This window comes from Halichoeres trimaculatus, unplaced genomic scaffold (assembly GCF_033239565.1).
Source record: "Halichoeres trimaculatus isolate MK-OKI-2021-1 unplaced genomic scaffold, fHalTri1.1 fHalTri1_scaffold_17, whole genome shotgun sequence".
Taxonomy (NCBI): Eukaryota; Metazoa; Chordata; class Actinopteri; order Labriformes; family Labridae; genus Halichoeres; species Halichoeres trimaculatus.
In genome coordinates, this window is record NW_027437195.1 from 15,595,894 (window position 1) to 15,618,095 (window position 22,202).

At 42.1% G+C, this 22,202-nt stretch overlaps 1 protein-coding gene across 1 annotated transcript in view; it reads left to right on the top strand.

Annotated features, from left to right (window-relative positions):
- The first annotated feature begins 11,646 nt into the window (after positions 1 to 11,646).
- The window catches only part of LOC141806307 (latent-transforming growth factor beta-binding protein 2-like), a 100,128-nt gene continuing 89,572 nt past the window's right edge, over positions 11,647 to 22,202 (top strand). Inside the window, exons 1-2 of the mRNA XM_074691749.1 lie at positions 11,647 to 12,523; positions 15,296 to 15,369. Coding sequence (XP_074547850.1) covers positions 12,078 to 12,523; positions 15,296 to 15,369 — 520 coding nt within the window. The 5' untranslated portion in view covers positions 11,647 to 12,077. The remainder of the gene's footprint in view (positions 12,524 to 15,295; positions 15,370 to 22,202) is intronic.

Here is a 22,202-nt window from a genome sequence, read left to right on the forward strand (position 1 = left end):
TAACAGAGCTTACATCAGACACCAACGCCACATTGGAAGAACTTCACCTGCTGTGAGCAGACAGGATCCAGGAGACAGAGACTGAACAGACTGTTGAAGAAGCTCAGTCCTGGACCCTGTGGAGGAGGAGGCTGGCTGAACTGGACAATGATGGACAAGCTGTCAGCATCTATTTTCTTATGGACCTTTTTGCACTTTCTATACATTTTCTTAGTTTTGTTTTCTTGATTGCTGCTGTGACTCCTTCTGAATTTCGAGGAAAATCAAGTATTTTCTATTCTATTCTATAAGAATTGTTAATATCATTATTTTTATTTTTACAGTTTTACTCTTGAAGTTCTGAATCTCTTCATAGAAAAGCTGAGATCATCTTTAAGGTAAGGAAAACATAAAGGATTTTGTCCTCATGGAATATGTGCAGACTTTGGCTCCCCCTGTGGGTACAGGATCCAGCTAGAGACCCATTTAGAGCACTTGTAATCCTTAAGAGTCTACCTCTACACCAGGTTAGTCGAGCCAAGTTTGTCTTGAGAAAATTGGGACAACATTTAGGTGGAGTACCCAGCCCTGAATGGAAAAAAGATGGATTCCCTAATCCAGACCATTCTTATCCAGATTAAGTCGTTTACACAGCTGAGCCCTGGTTTAACACAACGTTTGAAGGAGAAAATTAAGGAATTGAGGAATTAAGAGAGTAGAATTTAAAACATGTCTTGAGTATGTGTGAGCCATATTTTTACAGGCTGTGGTTCACTAACAAAACCACTCTTAAAACATCTGCATGACCCTCGTTAAAGTGACATAAAAAGACGGAAATAGATCCAATTTAAACTCTGGTTGTGGTGAAAACTGGACGTTTGTTCTGCAGCACAACCATAGAGGCTTCAGTAAATCACTTTTCTGTTCTCCTTTTCTGTACCCTTTTTAAAAACTGCACTCACCAGATTTGGGTGGCTGACTTTAAGAAAGTCATCTTCAGTTTGGTGCCAGACAGTTGGCATGAATTCACAGGCGCCTGTCTCACCTTTACCCCAATTACTAAACCATCCCATCTAATACTGCTCCTGCATCCTTCATGTTGTCTGTTATGAGGCTGTGTTGAATAAAGCCATCAGTTTTAAGTGTAGAGAGCAGACTTTTTCTCCTGCGGTGAAAAGGAGAAGGGGGAGCGTAGGGTAACTGGAGCAGATATTCATTTCTATTCTCCTGGTAAAGCTGCTAATGTGGAAAAAGCTTAACCTTGATTTTCCATGGTCGGTGGATGGAGACTCACCGTTAACGTGGACTGAGGCTGTGAGGCGCACAGACATGTATCACCTCTTCAGAACAAATAGGGTCTGAGCAGCAGGCCTTCAGGCTGCAGTCACAGTGAGTGCGGACGTGACAGGAAAGAGCTAACTGAGCCTGGGACGGCGGCTAATCAAAAGGTATGGTGTAAGTTAGCAGGGAGGGACGAGAAAATAAGGTGGAGGAAGAAAGCTCCAGGTTAAAAGTCACGATGATCTATCACACACGTTAACTCATGCCTCCCTTCTTGTTTTGTCATCTTCTCTCAGATCCAAAGAAAACACCACCAAATGCCCAGAATCAAGAAAAATGCAAATACAAAGGGTACAATAACTGACACAACTGCCTGTGTTGATTTATTTTGATTGTTTTCATGTGATGTGAGTTTTTTCAGTACACATCTTGCTAATGACTAAAAGGCCCGACATCTCTGTCATATGTACGTTTCCTGGAAAGTTATGGAAGGTTTTCATTTGACCTAATTGGCTGCCAGCGTGGTCCACCCTTTGAATGGACTCCAGTGGCATTTATCACGCAGCAATGTGACATCAGTCTTTGTGTTGTGAGCTGGAGACACGTTTAAATCAAACTACAAGAGACAGACGGACTACACCACAAGATTCAAGGCTGAAGTGGAGGATTTAGAGACATTTTCAGAATTGTGTGGTGGATTTTCTCACTGACCAGAGGTGAAATCATTAGTCTGTGTGTATTTCAACATCCCACTGAGGCTGCCATCAATGAAACAGTTTTAGTGTGATAAACTAGAGCCATAAATTCTAATAAATCCGCAGGAATCTGCCTCTTTGAACCAACTCCCTTGGTCCAACACATTTCATTCGCGGGGTAAGACAAGAACAGCCGGATCACATTTCTTGGTTTTATTGTAATGCAGCCTGCTGGATCCCATTTCAAACAATCGAGATGGTTCTGTCAGCTCACCAAGCCTGATAAAACAATGAGACCAATGAGACAATCATTTTACTTCTGGCAGATTAAACCTGTAGGTGGAAGCATGAGGGAAGCATCTAATCCTCTCTTGCTGTAAATCTTTTTTTTATTAAATTACTTTTTCTGAAAACCCCCGTCCACTCAAATATTCAGGGCACAAGATTATTCAGGGCACCAGCTCTGTGGGGGTCATGCACCAGTTGTTGTCTCTTCTATGCTCTTTGCTACATCAGCACAAAACACATATACTGATCCTATTTGCCCCTGATGCTAAACCTTGGAAGCCCCTGGAAACAAAAATCCCCAATAGCTGTCTTACTGGTAATTTAGAGGTTATTGAGCGTGTATAGAGCATCTAAAGTGTATTGGAAATGAGCTTTGATGCAAAACAGAAATTGTGTTATTTGCACTTTGATAAACTTTCCTGTTTTGATTCTGAAGTGGTGTCTGTTCAATATGAAAACTACACAGGTCAAACCAATCACAGGAATAGTCACTTTTCAGCTATTTGGCAGCTTCCAACCATCAGCGTCATATTTGGATGGCTGTTGATACTGAATATGGATCAGGGTCATCTGCTTTCAGCAGTGGGAGTTAGGTAAGGGGCCTTGAGTGTGTTGAGTTCTGTCAGAGGGAGCTTCGTTCCTTCATAATATTGCAGTAACTAACACAACAGAGCCATAATTCAGTAACTCTATCCATAGTTTTGAATCTTAGCTAACTGTAGCAAAGCATTCTGCATTTCATGTATACTGACTAAACATGTGTCACTGTTTTCAGTTCTGTTTCCTGTCCTGGTTTTGATCCAAACCATAGACTGTAAAAAAACATGGACATCATCTTGCTTGGCTTGAAGTGGAGTCGCCGCAAGAACTGCTCCCCCTGGTGGCTGGCTACAGTATAGGTAAAAAAAAAAAATCTGTCCCTCCAGTCATTCCAGATGGGCTGTGGTCAAACCTAAAAAAATTAATACACCTGGTATAAATGTTTCTCACATCCGATTTTGAGGTGATTAGAAGATAACATTTGGCTGTCTTGTATTCAAGTCCTCTTTTTTCTGAAAAGTTTCGTTTTCAGTAGTTATAAGAGGTTAAAAATAGTGCTGCAGGATTTGGGGAAAAGGTGCGATTGGCGATTAGGTGGAGAATATTGCGATTGCGATTTAATAAAAAAAGTTGTGTCATGAGTGTACAGACTTGCTTGGTTATCATGGAGAAAAATCAAGAAAAAAGCAGAGATAGATTACTGAGGATTTTAATTGTGTAATAATTCTTAAAATATCCAAACTTACTGTATACAAACAACAATGTACAGCACAACAGTAATGTTTTGTTTGTATTCAAAATAGCACATTTATGCCACTTTTGCTTTGCATGTTTTGAAAATTACATCTTTTTGCTGTGTCATTCAACCGGTAACCAAAATAACACCAAATAACAGAGGTAGAGTTTCTTTTCGCCTTGAGCACCTCACTTACTTCTTTGTGCTCCATCTTGTCTGATTAAACTGCCGTACCAGGGGGGCAGGCAGTCATATGACCAGTTGAAACAGTGACTGATGAGTCATTTCACGCTCGCTCTCTCACTCAGTCACACACACACACACACACACACACACACACACACACACACACACACACACACACACACACACACACACAAACATGCTCATTTTTTTACACTTTTTAAAAATAATTGCACAATTGCACCTCTTTAGCGATTACGTAATTGCATGTGCTGACATTGCATTTGCAATAATCGTGCAGCACTAGTTAAAAACGAGGCTTTACGTAACGTTTAACGATGATTGACAGCTGCCGTTCTTGTGTATTTTTTTCCGGGATTGTAAAATATGTCGGGAGGTAAAGTCAAGAATTGATTACATTCTGGAAAGAAAAAAAATATTATTATTTTTGTCACCCAGCTCCACTCAGATTCTCCCAGAATCCCTCACAGAGTCTACTGCGCAGACTCTGGCTGCACATCGCCTGCTAATGGCGGCACCTGTGACGGGGGTATTTTGGCTTCAAAACCGTACAATGGTAAATAGTGGAGCCACGTTGTCCACTCTATCTACAGTCTTTATACAGTCTATGACCCAAACTGGTGAAGCTGTACGGCTACAATGATGGTCACTGTCACTGGCAGGGTACACCTGGATTGTCTGCCAGCTTATCACAGAGTTAACGTGGGGACAGACGACCAGACACACTTTCACTCATTTATGAACAGTTTAGATCAAGACATTTTCACTGGTCTGTTTTTGTGCTGTGGGAGGAAAGCAGAGTACCTGAAAGGAACTGGCAGATGCACGAGACGTACAATTAAAGTCTTCACAGAGAGAGGCTCTAATTGGGATCGGAACAAGGATTCTCCTTCCTGTGTCAGCTAAAACACACCAGATGCGTCTGCAGCGCGTTTCCACTCTGCTACAGCAAACAGCCAATAGGTTTCATTCAAATCAATGTGTCAACTCACACAGGATCAGTTCTGTTGCAGTACGTCTGTGTGGCTGGTGAGTGGCAGGTAATACCTAGCCAGCCATTTGGTGGACATGGAGCTGTGACACATGAATTCAGGGTAGGAAAGATCCAGTGGGACAGGATGTCGTGACCGGAAACAACCCATTAAAACACCCAGTGACTTTCAAAGTAAAACACACTGTGCCAAAGTCAGTTCGTATTTAGCTTGACTACGATGATAAACATACATAATGAGCGGAGATAAACCAGGAGTCAACAGGTTTGAGGTTTTACAGTCCAACATGAATGAAGAGAGGCTAATCAATGAAGTGGGAATAGTGTCGTGACTCCAGCTGTCTGTCAGTCATGCTGCTTGTTGGACTGAACACGCAGCGGGTGTAAGTGGACAAGCGCAGTCGAGACACAGCGGTATCTGGTGTATTTCAGACATGGGGGTTATGGTAGAAGTTAGAAACTTATTTTAGTGGTCCCAGGAGATTAGCTATTTATTTGTGTGTGCACACATTGTCCATGTCACCGCTGACGGGGTTTCACAGTTGGGCTCCTCCAGTCAAAAAGTCTGGATCCACCCCAGCTAAAAAACATTAAGTCCTCAACAGAGTCGGAACGCTTCCAACAATCCATTTAACCGAACAGAATCCCACGGATTAAATCACAGATTGATACAGTAAATCAACAAAACCTAGAGGAAGATTTTGTTTCTGAAGCTCTAAACTTTGACACTGCCTTTGTCTTCATTCGATACAGTTGGCACATGGCTGGTTATTGTACTACTAGAGCACTCTGTCCCAATCACTTTCCTGTATGTTGTATAATGATTTCTGTACCAAAGCCAACACCACTTGTTCTCCAGGGCAGCCTTCAAAACCAAGCAAAAGGGTAATTTGTAAAAGGGAAGTACTTAATCTAATCTATGTCACAGCTTTCTTGCAGATTTCTTGACAACCCAGGCAGCTTAAAGCCTTTGTTAAGTTAACAGCTCACACCCTGAAATGAAAGAGCTGATCACTCAGCCGTGAAGTAACACAGAGTGGACGTACTGCCAGAGCTATGACATGCCTCAGAAAAGCAGCCAATGGTGATATAGCTCGTCTGACTTTAACATTCTTCTGGATTGTTCCCATACTAGAAAGCATTGATGGAGTTGATGGATTTTCCCTTCGCCTGCCTAAGCAGTAGAGCTTTGAGAAACACACGTCTCACAAAAGCCATATATAGAAGAAAACAAGTATGAATATCATGAAAGGCAAAGTGGAAGTGCCTGTCTTAAATACCGCCCATGTGACCTACTTCTATCACCCAGCTGACAGCACCTCATTCATACACGCTGGGAAAGACTCTGTAGTCTTTGGCATAAGCACATTACATTTATCCTTCTCTAACTTAGACTGTTTCCTCTGCTTGCCTGGACGCCTGTTTCATGTACGCTGCTCAATCGGTTACGAAGTACGAAGGAGGTCGTCTGTGATATACCTTCCAAGGAAAAGCTGTCATGTTCAATGAAAAAAAACAAGATTAATAAAGCACATAATTTCAGCTTTTATAAAGCAAGTCTCTGCCAAACTAGCCTCCCTTTTCCAGGTTTTCCCACAGGTCCTCAGAGCTGCCCAGAGAGAACAATGTCAGTATTATGTTAGCTCCTGGGCAAAGAGGAAAGAGAGCTGAGGGCTTTGATACAAACAGCAAAAGGTAGCTAACGAAAGAGATTGACGTTCCTTGTTGGTGCTCTCTATTCAAAGTCATCACAGAGAGCGATTCACATGGATCACTTAAAATTCTGGAGGCGAGGCGAAGAATACGCTGTTGATACTTGCTTATAATGAGAGCCCTACATTCTGGGTGTAATGATACTGTTTGGCTTTCTAATGGGTACACTTGAACTCTGACCCCCCCACCCGCTCAACAGTGACCAGGCACTCACTCTGGCTAAATGGATGCAAATGGGCCTCTCATGGGATGTTCATGCTAACAGGTAAACATGCTGGGCTGGTTTCTACTGATGCAAATTATCAGCGCTGGTAGCAAAACCACATTTCCTCTCAAGCAAAAGAAATAATTCTCAAAGAAAAAGGTTAAGAGTAGAACTAATGATTAAACTTTTCCACTGAAGCAAACTAAAGGATTTTGAATAGACTCAAGTGTAAATTCAAGCTGCCCTCTGAAGGATACGACTGACAGCTGCTCCTCTTTAAAACTAATGGACCTTTATCATATTTTTCAGACTTGTGCCAATGTAAAGTAAAACAACCAACTGAAAATAATGGAAACTAACTTGGCTCTGAATTTCCCCTGATTTTAATTGGCAACAATGACTGATTCATATCCATATCCCGTTAATGAAAATAATTTCAATCTGCAATGTAATTTTGCATCGTCTTTCAGGGTTGCTTCATACTGATTGATTTGCCAACAAACTACTTTTTCTTTGTGCTTATGTCAATTCCATTTAGGATAAAAGTAAATTGCTCTTGCTGTTGGGAAGACAACATGATGTTATACAGAATAAAAACAATCAATAATTCATCTTAACTGCATGAAAGCTAAAAAAATCAAAATTGAAAATGTAATGCTAGGTGTAAAAAAAATAAGAACTTCTGTACAGTTAGGAGAAATGTACGTTATTCTCAACCTTGCCCATTGGAATGCCTCTTATGTAAGTTACCCTGTGAACATTTGCCTCACAGTTATGTAATAAAATCATTGACAAAATCAGGCAATTAAAAGCACTAAATAGCCTCCAGACAAATCCAATCCATCTTGAGCTCCATCAAGCACGCATATATACCGTACATACAAGTTGTTTGCTTCAATGTAATTACAAGATTGGGGTTGTGTTATTGTTACTTTGACCCTGTGCTTTGTAAGAAACTGTGCAGTGTAATGCAGTAATGTTTCTGCTCTGCATTTGAAAGATGATAGGAGTGGCTGGGTTGTCATGCCAGACTATTCAAAGGACTCTTTGTGTAGAAGCTTCGGTCAAAGCCAGAGACATCCTCCTGGTATTTATTCCAGAGTTCCTCCAGATGCTGCAAATTGTATCAAATTGGGCCACATTAAGGCCCACTTTCATAACATGGATAGCTGCCCCACAGAACTTCTGTGGTTCCCAACCATGGTTTTTTATGCTCTGCAGAGTATTTCTGCAATTAGCTAGAGAAGGGCATGATCTTAACAGTTTATAAAAGTGATACATTAAAGTGAAATAAAAAAAGGGTTCAATATTTTGTTAAAAGTGTAGGAGAGTAAAGGCACACCTAAGACAACCAGAGATAGGTTTTGAAAAATAAAAAAAACTCTTTCACCATGGTCTCATTTATTAAGTGGTATCAATTACCCTAAGCAAGTGAACCTGGCTTTAAAGCCAATTGTACTAACAAAACAGAGAGCTTAATCACTGCTTCTAGATCTGTCTCATGGACATCAGCTTTCCACTGGCACTTGTGTATTTGAATTATTGCAAACTGGGTTGTAAAACTCAAAAATGCCCAGAGCGTCAGTATTGAGAAATGATGTGCACATGCTTCATAAGCCCCAAGATGCAGAAGCTGTCTAGACTTAATAAGTGATCATATGAGCTCAAGCTACTTCTCTGTTTAGGGGTTAGCTGAATTATTTGATGGTCAGATTGATCTATACTGGAAAAGTAGAAGCTAATGGATATCAGTGAAGTTATTTGCTTAAATAATAGATAAAAGGTAAATGCAGATGGTTAATTATGGGTCAAGAAGTCAACTGTCACATATATCAACTAGGGGTGCACAATATCAGATTTTTTTATACCAGTATTTGATATGCCAGTATTTTACAACTCATTTTGTGGATTACTGAAACCAATATTTTTACCGCACACTTAATGCAGAGATCCTTAACTTTCTTCTGTTTTGGAAGTAGTGTACAGTATTATTGTGCATGCTTTAATTACATTTATTATGTAATATTCATTTCTTGTGCAAAATAAAAATAATACTTAAAACTGTACATTTATTTAAGATGATTGCTTTAAAAAAAAAAAAAAAAGATATATACCCTTATAAAATCTTGAATTCCCCTCCCCCGGAGGACATTCATAACAACACACACAACCAGGGCAAATTTGGCCAATTTCACAATTGACATAGTGAGCAAACAGCATCTATTCTAACTGTACAGCAATTGAACCCAAATAAAAGCAAATTAATTAAATATTTTACTCTTTGACAGTTACTGTGCCTTGGTCAGCTCCATGTACCTGACAGACAGCTGCTTAAAGATGCTATGAGGAGGGTCTTCTGGCCCGTAGTCTCGCGCACACTGTCGTAAAAACGTTACTTTTGACCAGCTTTTTACCGGATACGATGCGACACGGTAAGGTATTTCTCAGTACAGTAATGTAGCGCTGTTGTTTGAAGCGTGACAACAAGCAAACGTAAGGAAGTACCGTACGTCAGTAGCCGGCTAAATGTAGCGATAGCAGCCCGGTGCTATGACGTATCCGTAGGCTAACATGACAAAAAGCAAACTGTCAGTTTGTGTACTTTAGTAGCCGTTCATAGCGCCCCAGCTTTTAGCTAAGGCTACTTACCTTTTTTCTGCTCTTCTGTCCTTTTACTGTCTGACAGTTAGGCCCCTGTGTCCACCATTACTACAAAATTAATCCAAGAAATTGTTTTCAGCAGAGAAAACACAGATCTCTCCTCTTATTTCCAAACTTCGTCAGCTGGCGTGGTGTTGCTTGGACGTGCCGTAAATCCGTCCAGTCTAGCTTAACCCGATCGGTAAACTACACAGAAGCTATGAAGTAGCATTTCAAAATAACCTGTTTTGGCGCTGATAATCTCGTTTTAAAGTGTGGATTACTGTCGGGCATATATCAACAGGGAAGACTTTTTGAAGATCACTTTCAAACACAGCCCTTTTACATTCAAATTTAAAACAGGAGCTACAGATGTGATTACTCAGTTTCCTCAGTGGAAACAAAATCACAAAAAGTTTAAAAAAAAAAGTCCCCCCCCCCCCCCCAAAAAAAAGTAGTATGCTGCTTCAGCCCCTAACCAAACATAAGTAGATAGGTGGGCTCCGTTTACACTGCACAATTCTATGAGCCTTAAACAATGTGTAACAGAGGTGATGTGCAAAAAATAAAAACAAAAAAAGAAAAATATCATCAGTTTGTGGTGCTGAGGTCAGGCATTTAATCAAGTAAGCAGCAGCTCATTATTTTATTGGTTTATTATATCTGATTTTTAATTTTTGAGCCACTATTTGCCGGTACAGATATCATGACAATAAATTTTTAGCGAGTAAACTATTTTTATCAGCAGCACTTAAATTGTGAGTTTGAAAATGAAAGGTTAGCTAATTGGTGAGCTGTAAGTAGGCTACATAATAAAACAGAAAAAATAGCAAATTATGCGGTGCTAGCATTAGAAAACTGAACATCACATCTTTTGTGTTTTGTCGCAGCTCTGTTATATGAACATCACTGACAATTGAGATTAGATTAGTGTAATTAATAAAAAAAGTAGTTTTTTTAACTTTCAGAAGTAGAGTGTAAAAAAATTAAGCACATTTTAAGAGAATATTACCACAATATTCAATCCCCTGTAGCTCTAACAAATATGGCATCATTAAAAATACATCGGAATGATGAAGACAGGGGAATCTGGCAGGAAGGGATCCACTGCCCTCCCTAGGGGCTTACAACACAATGTTGCACCAGATTAAGCCATGGATTGAAGCTGTAATACAGTACAAGTTTGACTGCAAGCAGCTGCTCCCACACTCACAGAGGTCACTAAGCACAGGGCAGCTCATGGCTTTGCCTGTGCACGCCCCTGGTCACCTTCAAGGCTGCTGAGGTCAACAGGCTGTGATCTACGACATCAACACCCACCAGACAACGTGCCGGGGACAGGGGGGAGTCTGCTGGATGGTCATAAGACAAATGTGTCCTGCTTCTCTAATTAGATTTCTCTTGGGTTGCAAGATGAGCTGTAATCAGCTGTGGAACTCAGCCCAAGACTGCTTAGACATGAGGTTTCCTTGGAGATCAGACAGAAAAGAGGACAACACTGTCCCTACAGTGCGCATAAGCTTTTAAAAAATGTTTTGTTGTAAAAAATCTCTTCACCCGGTCTGTATACTCCAGCTCTGGTTGGAGGCAGATTAAGTGAGCAAACTACTGGTCTTCCTCTCTGCTGCTGTTGTGTTTTTTGGATTGCAGTCATGTGAGCGGTTGGTGCTCAGGGACCACTCATGAGAAAAGTCGGGTGAACATCTTTGTGGGCTGAATGGGAGGCGAGAACCAACTTCTTTGGGTTGTTTTAAGATCTTATGGGAGAGGAGAAATGTGTTATTTCCAGACAGTCAGAGGGAAAGTGATGATGCAGCATGGATGAGAGAGGAAGATGAATGGGATCTGTTACATAACCTTACCAGTTTTCCAAGATCTCAGATTGAGTTTTCACAGAGAGCTTCCTATACCTTCGACTGCAGGATCAGAGTTTGTAGGATGCAATTTCTTTATGTTGTGCTCTTTTTAACTTAGTGCTAACTCTGTAATAAGATGATACATGAAGCCTGCACTCAAAGTTTGCAAATCAGCATTATATAAAATGCCTTTTCTTTAAAAATCCAGCAATCAGTGCCGCAAAGTCTGAAACCAAAACATCTGGCTTCCTAATTTCCATGATATTGTAGTAGCCTGTCAGCTCAAATCTAAATTGAGGCTAACTATTCACGCAGCTGCGTTCATGATGATTCCAATAGTCCTGTTCAAAGGAATCAAAGAAAAAGAAGCGCTGTAACATGATGTAACTTGGCAGAGAAAGTGCGTGTGGGCACATGGACCGAGCGGTGCGGCGAGTGAAGCAACAACACAGCCGCGGAGGGGGAGTTCCTTGCAGAGCGCATGCAATCCCTACAAAAATTCCCGGTGAGTTCAGATCCAAGGAGGTGGTGATATTCATGGGAGCACGACTCAAACTCTCTCACTTGGAGTAGGAGCACAGCTTCAGCAGCCCTGTAGCCAACACGCTGCTCTCCTTGCTCCTCTTGTTTGACACAAACTAAAACAGATGGATTAATGTTTGCTTGAAATAACTTTTTTTAATTCAGCGCTGTGAGGAGAAAAGTTTAGAGTTTCTTACTTTTTGGACTGCAGTGAGGTGCTGATTTGACAACCTGAAGGTAGTTTGCGCAAAGTCTTACCTGGGCATTATGAAGAGGTATCCAGGCTTTTTTCACTCATGGGAGAGGATGCCTTCTTGTTGAACTCTTTCAGTCTAATCGCGGATATTTTTAATTTGCTCATATTTTAGGGTCTCTGTTTGAACTGCAACGCGGTCATTTATTTTACGCGGTTCTTTCAAAACTTTGCATGCTCAAAATGGACCGTGCAGGATTTGCTGTTTTAATGCTTTTGACTGTTGCGCTGGTGCAGATTGGTGACAGTGAAAGGGACACAACAGGTGGGAGGAAAGAGGGTGCAGGGGCTGACCGGGCGGTCTGGGACCAGCAGCAGTCCCGGGAGAGGAGTCAGGGACAGTCGCCAAAGGGGCCAAAGGACAGTGCATCCTCCGAAACTTCTCGCCTCTCCAGGACCCTGGTCCGTGTGCCCAGGGGAGCATCTTCCCACGGGGATGGCAGGCACATATCCGCAGCTCCACTTCATGTCGCAGGTTCCTCCAGGGAAGAGGTCGTGTCTGCGCCGCGGGATGGTGCGCTGCGCTCCGCCAGGCACCCCGCCAGCCAACAGCACAGAACCAAAGTGAACCGCAGGCAAAGCAGCAAGCCTGGCTCCACCAGCACCAGGAGACTTTCAGGGTAAGGATGACAGCCAAGTGCTCTACGGTTCAATCTTCAAATCTTTCACTTTGCTTTATCCAGCTGCTGGAGTTGTCTAAGTTCCCTGTGTGAGCTGTGCTTTTGAAAGAATCTCTGTGACCTATTTTACAGTACACGGGTCCATGTGGTTTACTGTAAAAGTAGTGGTGGCCCACTTTAGCAGAACCTCTCTTCCTGTAAGGCAAACCATGAGATGATGTAACAGAATAACCCAGAGAAAACTGCTTCATAAAAAATAAATTAGTGGCATAAAAAGTGTTTTACAGTGTCATTTACAGGGTGAAAATTTACACTCCAGCTAAATATGACTGAGTGTAATATATTGAATTTGTCACCAGGGTCATGGCAGGACATGTAGTGATTGCAGAGGTTAACCCCTGTTCTGATTACACGGCTGATAGTTGAAGCATATAATGAGCAGCAAATGTGTACGAATGGTTGAACTGCATCTGAACTATTTGATACTAATGCAACACTGCATTATCACCATTTCCCCCCATTACTTCACATTACGCTGTATTTAAATCGTAGTAGGAGAGTGGCTGCAGACTGCTTCAATGTGTGTGCCCCAGTTTTTGAGCTGTTGCCTGTGGACATGTTTTGTAGTGGCTCATATGGAGCCTTGGCTGCTGTTGAACATTTGCAAATTTTCTTAGTGATCAGAAACACCTGTTTCTCAGATGGTCCTCTCTCAGTGCTTCAGATCCCTCTTTTTTAGTCCCTGCTAAACTCCAAACAGGACAGTGGGATGTTTCCGTATTAGAGGCCCTTTCTGTTTGTTAAATGAACCCTTGTGCATCAAGTCCTGCTTGTTCAATAGGGACAAAGCATGATACGCATTGGAGGGGAGAATGTTTACATAACAATCAGAGAGGGATTTGAATGGCTCAACTGGGGTTGAAATACAAATGAAATATCTCTATTGTGTGCCATCACGAGGGCCCCTTACCTTTAGGAGATGGATTGTTTATAATATGGCCAATTTAACAGCCTTCAAGCAGTAGAAGGACTCAGCCAGATGGGTCACCACCTGGCTCACCCTGTATTATATCACAGCAAAAACAAGAAGACTAAATAACTGTCCATTTTCATTAGCTCCCTCATCCCCTCACCCACCTGCTGGGTGTTGGTGTGTCTTCATTGGGAGCTAGTCTTACATTAAAGACCCTGAAACTTCACACCTATGGTTTTAAACCTAAAAGAAATTAATGGCATCAGTGTCCAAAACATGAAGCAGCATTTGATTGGATCTTTGCACATAATCTCTCCCAACATGAACATGCCCTGATCCATCAAAACAAAAACAACAGTTCACAAGAAATCTGTCAGCCTGACAGTTGCACTGATGCATGTCTATTTAAAGCCGCTCATAAAGAGAGTAGCTGGACCCAACATGCTTTATTGCAGCACAGAGCAAATGCTTTGCTAGACATTGCCAAAAACACACACTGCAGCGTGGAATGAATGGCCGTCTTTGACTTGAAACGAAGCAACAAAGGTGGAGTAACATAAATTTTGCGGGAACATTACCTTAGAGTGGTCTGCTCAGTGATTTTAACACTTTGATTCATTAGCTTCAGATGAATCATCCGCTGCTTGTTAGAGAAAGTGCTTCATGACACATTTCCTCTTGGAGTTCCCAGGCAGTTCACTCCTTTACTGCACCCTGAGGCTCTGGCAGCGCTCTGCTCACTTAACTCACCTTTACATTCGTGTTGACTCAGAGTGACTCCCCGCCTGCTTTCATGCACCTGTCAGACGTTTGACTGATTCACATAGCTTTAAGGTGAAACCATACTCCACAGCCTCGTGTTGAGGTTTAAATAAAAGTAAAACTAGGTGTGAACATGGTGTTATCTCTGTTTTAACCTGAGGCAGCGTCCTAATTATGTTGTACAGAGTTCTCCATTACATACATACATTAAGCCCTGCTGGAATTTGAACGTGATGACTGAGGTTTCTGGCACGAGCCTGGCCCGATGTGTTTGATTTATGACAAAGCTAAGCCTGCCAGAGGGCCCAAACAACTGCATGTTATCCCTGTGACGCCTCAGTAAGGCTTGCAGTATCTAATGAGTGCAATCCTACTGAGGTCAATGAGTCAATTCCAGTTATCTTCTCGAATCACCGTGAGTCAGACATCCACTTACTGTAATGTCTTGTGAAAAGATGATGGGGCACAGAGCCATGCCAGCGCGTTGACTTGTGCCCTGAAGTTGCTCTTGCGGTCTGGTGCCTTTTCATCTTTCTCGCTGCAAAAATTGGCCTTCGCTGCAAGTGCGGATTAAAGAGTGCAAAGACTCCAGTTATTACTGTTTAAAACTTGTCATATCTCATTTGCTCAGTGATTTATAGAAGATGCAGGGTGCTTTTCATGTCCCGTGTGTTTTGCTTAATCCCTTCTAGGCTCAGATAACTCTGTATTTGTTTTTGCTCAGGATTTTTCACTTAATACAAAATGGGACTTGTGGGTCCATATCCAGATAGAGTTTCATGACTTGCCCTGAAATTTTTATTGAATAAAATGTAATTATAGCAAAATCTCTGAGGTGTTCATATCGATAGGCCAGCCACATCAGGATGATCTGAAATGATTACAGCCTTCACAATCAGATCAGTTTGTCATGCAAGGTTTGAGGCCTTTCACCTTCACTGTTATTACTCCACGGGATATAAAGACACTGTGTAATGTTAGACTGCTATCAGGCTTTCCTGTTACCCTTGTCTCTCTCTGTGTCTCCTGTTGCTCAGGCCTAACGTCTGTGGAGGTCAGCAGTGCTGCTCAGGCTGGACTTTGGCTCCTGGGACCAACCGCTGCATAAAACGTGAGTGAAGATGCTCCACCACATGTGATTCCTCCTTAACCGAGGAAAAGTCAAACTTACGTTTTTACATACTTTTAAAGCATTTTAACACACTGACACACATCGTTAGACCAGCCTGAACTGGTGCCCTCTGCAGACAGAGTGGCTTCACAAACTTATGGAAACAGACTGAAGAATAACACAGCAAATAGCTGCTAATGACCATCCTGTCAAATGGAATTGCCCGGGTGAAAATTTTCCAAGTAAATTATAGGCCCCATGGTTCTGTTCATCATGTGATGTTTGACTTTTTCTTTTCATGTGTGATCCTCACCTGAAATTACCACCACTCAGCACCGGGCATTGGTTCTGACACAGGAACAACCTTAAATAAACTTGATCTGCTTCTTCATGTATTTCACCGCAGCACTGTTAGATATCCCAACACATCCAGTGATTAAAAGTAGAACAGAAGGTACCAACTTTAAATGGAGAATTGGCCACTTCTTACTCTTAATATTGACTAAAGACTTGTTATGAGTAACTTATTAAGCCTGCTAACTGGGAATCTGGGCTAGTATGTTAGAGTCTTAGCATTGACCTGTAAGGGGCCCAGTTGGCTGCAGCTTACACCAGATTTACTCTTTGCATGTCATGTTTCAATTTCACGATTATGACCTCTGTTGTTTTCTGCACACTTAAATAACACATTGGAATTGAGCTTTTTTACAGAGTTATCTTAAAATTTTACGAGCAAAGCGAAACCAGCAGCAGCTGGTCGAAATCACCAACAACAGAAACTTCCCGGTCTCTCTTTTATCCGTCTACTGAATGTATACTTCTTTTTGAGTGTTTACTTTTTTTCTCAGCTCTCCTCTAATTGCCTTCCTCACACAAACACACATGGACACACAGCTCACAAACATTGCAGCTACTGGGTTATAAAACAAGCTGATTAGATCTTCTTCCCTCCTGCCCGGAGCAAAGCCTCCTTCGTTTTTTTCTCAGGTCTCAGCTAAAGGAATACTTACCAGGGTGTAAATTACACCTAACTTTGGGCAGCAGTTACTCAAATTATAAGGGTAAATACTCTGAATGTGCCAGAAAGTAACAGGTCCAGTCTAACACTGCTATGTTAAACAAGGAGGACAGTGCATCTGAGCAGGTCTGTTGGACCATCTGGACCCTCTTACAGCTTGGCCCTCACCCAGGCCTGACTGGAGGCTGTGCTATCATCAGCTGAGTGAAGCCCCATAGCAGGCACAGTGCCAACACAAAGGCCTCAGACTGGAGCTGGGACTGGAAGCCCCCACATTGAAGACCTCCGTGGAGGAAAACAGGCTCAGGCTATCTTTACTCTGTCCCTGCCAGAGAGCCGGGCTGCTTTATTAGGAGATGGCAGCATGAGAAAACATGTTCACAGTGGGGGAAAGAAAAGGAACAAACCTGTCTGCTGGGAGAAAAAGCACAAACATATCTTGGGTGAGGAAATTCTGGCTGAAGGGATTGAAGTAATAACTAATATTAAAAGTGTCAGCTGTAGGCTTCAACTGCAAGGCTAGAATTATGGCATCCTGACAATAACTCCTTGTTCGGTGGGTTGAGCTCAGAGCAAATATATGGCAGGAATTGTTGTCTATGGAGGGCGCTTACGCGTCTTATAAAATGTGTTTATGAAACGCTCTTCGTCTGGGTCTCCGTGGGTCTGCTTTGAGACTGTTGTCTGGTTCTCGGAGGACTCAGTCCTGCCCACGTCCTGGAGCATTTGGTCTTGACTGGTCCTGCTTTCAACTTGAGGATGGATTGTTTGCAGACCTGTTTGGGTATTTACGCAAATTCCGTGTGCTGAAAATAGCCAGTGTTTTGTGTCAGCAAGCTTTTATCCATTAGGAGGAACAGAACATTTCATTTCCACTGCTGCGTCATGTTTATTTCTCGTCTGTCAACCTCTGTAATTAAAGTTAAAAGCTTTTTATGGTCAGTGGAAATTTTATTAATGGTGGCCAAAAAATCAAAGGTGTGTGCGTGTTTTAGTAGGCTGGTAAAGTGAGGCCAGGTGCGAGCCAGGTTCTGCATCCATCTGTTGACTTCTTTTTGTTTGTGTCAGCGTTAATGCTTTTTCCCTTCTGTGTCCAGATTCACATGTATTCATCAAAAGGTGTTGTTCCTAAGGTGAAGAGGAAGGACGTACAGTAGCCTCACCCATACCCAACCTGTAATTAGTCCAGTTTGAGCTATAATAAAAGGCTATAGCTGTCGAGTCTCGGCTGAAGAGCTAATGAAACGTTCGTCGAGTGGTTGGTTGAACGTCTTCACCCTTACTCAGAAATTTTACAGCGTTTCATTGACTTAACAAAAAGCACTTTACATGCTTCACCATCACATCCACACCATCATTCATAACAAGTTCAGTGAAATTTGTACGACATGTTTGTGTTGATGAAGGCCATACCATCTGTGTACAAAACAGCCCACCTCTTTGCTGGTGAATTAAAACCAACAGTGGCAAGTTTGAGGATAAATAATGTAACCCTTAATTGATGTGTTGTGCATCCGAGAAGAATCACTGTTTTGAGGTTTTAGTTTACAACATTTCCTGGAGCGTAAACATGAGTGTAGGACTTTTAAAGCCGGTGTTATTTAAGATTATATTTGTGTTTGATCTGTACTTCTTTGTATCCGCTCCCAGAGGCTTCACTTTTACCTTGTACCTTTGAATGTAGCTTTCACTCAAACCTGGCTGTAAATGGATTCTTGGAAAGGCTACTAGGAATCCCATTGACAGCTAAAAGTGATTCCTGGCAAGTCACGGTTGAAGGATAGATAACAAGAAGCCACGGCCATGCCAGCAGGTCTGTCAGGTTTCACCATTGACTTTAGATATAAAATGGCCAACTTGTCTTCACTTTCACTCATTATAATCTGTTGAAGCCAGAAAACCTTCTCCCTATAAATAAAGCAGCAAAGACATGCACAGAAGTGCCTTTGCTGGTAGAGTCACACCCTCACAGCCATCGACAACACATACTGATGAAGATCTCTGCTGCAGAAGCCCCTATTTGTCAACAGAGCTGCCAATCATGAAGTCACACCCCTCTTTTTCAACTTTAACAGCAGATACAGTAGTACTAGATAATACTACTAGATAATAGTAGAACTAAACATTGCTAAAAAATGTTGGACACAAATCAGCAGGGTAATAACAAACTATAAAAGATATTAGAAATCACGTTGCAGAAACTTGTATTTAAGTTTTCTAGTTTGGCTTGTGTTCCATCTGTTAGAAAGAGGCAGGTGGCGTTGATAAAGTATACTGAAGTTAGTCAGCAGAGGGAGCTCTAAATCTTTTGGCTTCAATCAGTGAACACTTGAGGCGCGGTCACACTGGCCATCCAAATTGTGCTGTACTCAAGCATGATCCCCCCCCAGCGCTGCTTCTCAGCTGGAGAGTACGGCCAACGGTCACACTACTCCAACATGAACCAGACTGTAGTGGGTATCACACACGCACACGGCCCGCCTACGTCATCGTGAAGCATCTGTTTACATGAAGTGCGATGTCATCAAAGTCAGCACAATGAGACACAGAGAGCACTGCCACAACTTTAGAGACTTTTAGACTTGTGTTAAGTTTATTTTTGTCTGAAACAGCCCTCTAACAACCCCGCTACTGTTTAAAATGATTGTCCAGAGAAGCAGTCATTGCAATCACACATCATCAATCATATGCGCTGTCTGCGTGCTTGTGCTCGAGCATGAAGTAAACCTCCTAGAAGCGAGCCAAAGCAGAGAAGTGAATCATGCTCAAGCACAGGTTACTTGTGGTCACACTGGCCAAACGTTCCGGACTTTAAGGGTTGAAGTGGGCTTAAGCACGGTACAGGTTTCCAGCGTAACCGCGTCCTAAGGCCCTGTTCACATGACAGTGTTTCACCTGGAAACATGAAAAAAGCAGTGAAAAAAAATCTGTGTCAACACAGAAACTCTGAGGAACTACAAACACTGCACTAAGCATGCCAGGTCTGTAGTTGGCAATATAACTGTCTTGTCTAGAAATGGCAGATCTCAACCAAAGTAGAGTTAGGCTGATCAGCTGGCGCATATTGAATACTGTTTTACCTCTACTTTTATATTGTGTCTAATAGATGTTTTTTATGTGTGATAATGTTTTTGTTTAGTGCTGTCTGTCTCCTGTGCTTGTGAGCCAAAGTCAGTTTTCCACTTTGGTGGACAATAAAGAATTATTCTATTCTAATTGCAGAAGTGGTGCAACAGGTACACATTTTATTGACAGACAGTCAGCAGATTCAGCAGCACAAGCACAATATGGTAGACCGCGATGATGGAAGCTGTTTTTAGAAGTTTTTGTTTTAGGTGGACTAAAACCCAGTTTCTATGTGAACCAGAGGCCAAAACACAGCATCCTCTGGAACGCATGTCTGTAAACAGCCCCTAAAGGTGACATCAGTCCATGGCTTTATTAACCAAGTCACTGTAGTGTCATCGGTAATAGTGTTCCAAAGTAACTAATTATGATTTTAAACATGAGTTTAAATTCTAAATAGCCAACACTTGTAATACAGTCACAATTGTTCGATGTGGTTAAATTTGGGAGCGCAGATTTGCACTGTGTGCCAAACATTAGCAGAACTAGCACCACCAGCCTCTGGTACTCCTTTCAGGTTAATATCCACATGTGGCACGTCAGTGGTTTAATGCCAGTTTAAGCAGACCCAGCCTAAACTGCAAAACTGCTCTTCTCTATAGGATGCCATCTGTGCATACTGAAAAAAAAATGAATGAAAGAAAGAAAGAGATAACCTGGGGTATTAGAATTAAATGAAGGGGGAGTTGAAGGTCTGCACTAAAATTTATGCCAATCAAATGATTCTCCAGTCAGGTTATCTATTCACTCAAAAACAGACATTTGAATGCTGGTATGGTGCTGGGAGAGAAGTCAGTATCTCCCCGTATTGAAAGTGATGTTGATCATTAGTAATATTCATTTTCAGTGAGGTTTGAGACTTTATGACAGAGTTTCACCTCAATTTATTTTATAGTTGTTGAGATGGCTTAAAGGGGACATATCATGCTTGTTTCTCCTTTTCACTATGCCAGACTAGGATGCCTGTAAAGCATTTCTGCCCTCGGTACAAGTCATTTAGTTCCTTCATTGCCCCACAATAGCGTTCTCAATATCCTCATTTTAGGCCATCCTGAAGATCTCGTTGAAACGCTCTGTTTCCAGAATGACCTCCAGTAACCTCGCAACGTCACAGCCCTTTGTGCTCTGATTGGTCAGTTCTATCAAAGGGGCGGAGGGGGTCGAGCCAGGGGGCGGTTTTTGCAGCATGGCAGTATTTACAAAATCGCCATATTGGATGGAGCAGACCGAGCGAGTTTGCTGTTTGCCAAAACTTCACCGTAAGGCATTGATAGCACTAATAAAATGGCAGAGTGTAGGATACGCCTTTTTGTATTGGACCCCGAGTCAGACCCGGACGGTTCTGCAGCTCAGGAAGAAGAAAATCCACCTCGACACAGATCATTTCAGGACGCTTCAGTGTGGTGAGTCAAACCGGTACTGTAACATGTATAGTTTATACGTTTATACGCGGCTCTTGGTGGGTGTATCCCTTGGTGGCGGTTGTGTGACTAACTGACATCACAGAGGAGGAGCTGCCGTCGTCACGAAGGTTGAAATCTCACGGCCAAATGTCAATGACCTATTTTCAGAGGCATCAAATCTTGTTCTAGGATATCAGAAAAAATACAATATCTCATTTTTTGAAAATTCAGGGGGTGAAAGGTCTTGTTTTCAAATGATTATATTATATGTAAGTATTAAATCAGGGATCAGCATGATATACCCCCTTTAATCTTTACCCGAAGGCAGGAACACCAACTCTGCCATGCACTGAGCCATACACTAGTGTGGATAAACATACATGCTACATGTTAGCGTAGCTTTAAACAGGCAGGGTCACCATACATCAGAGTTATGTAGCGTTGCTGCGGTGTCTCCAGTTGACATGGCTGTTTTTGTAATTGGATTAATGGCATGGTCTACCACACACAGAGTGAATGTACGGGACAATATAGAGCCCTTTGGACGGGGGTAAGACTCCCTGTGGCACAGACAGGAACTGGCTTTACGTTTTACCTGAGCTCATAGAGCTCCCTGAAGTGCAGGCTTTTCGGATCCTGCCGTGGAATTCATTTCACCACGCAGTACATCACGTTTTTTCATTTAACAGCACATGGTAGGCCGCATATGGCAACAGTCTGCAAGCAAAGCCGACAGTGAGCAAAAAACCCTCCAAGAAAAGGGCCACAGATGGCCACTGATTTAAAACTGTCTCTGTCTTGCAGAGTGCAGATGAAAGGTGCATCATTCACATGGATGAATAAAGTTGTTTTCAGTCTCTTAAGCAGTTGGTGATTGACACAGTGAGATGAGGTGAAGAGGAGTTTCTTTTTGATTGCCTTCCAGCTTTTTTTGGCCTGCTGTGCCGCTCAGGGCCCCATCCCAACCCAAAAATAACTCCTCATGCAGAAAGTCTCTGTGTCTGTCTCTTCTCTGCCTACCTCTGCAATCACAAGATATCTCCCTTCTCCTTTCAAACAAAAAATACAGAAACTAGCATGTTTCTCTAATTCCATCATGTCCCTGGTGTAGTTTAAGAAGGATTAAAGAACTCTTAGGGTTGAGAGAGAGCCATGTTACTCATATTGAAGGCTTGACTCAGAGATTTTCACGGATGTCAGAGCAATCATTTTGTGGATTTTATGTGACTGAATTAATGAAAATTCAATATAACAGCAAAAGTATTAAATCCTCATTTTGACATCAT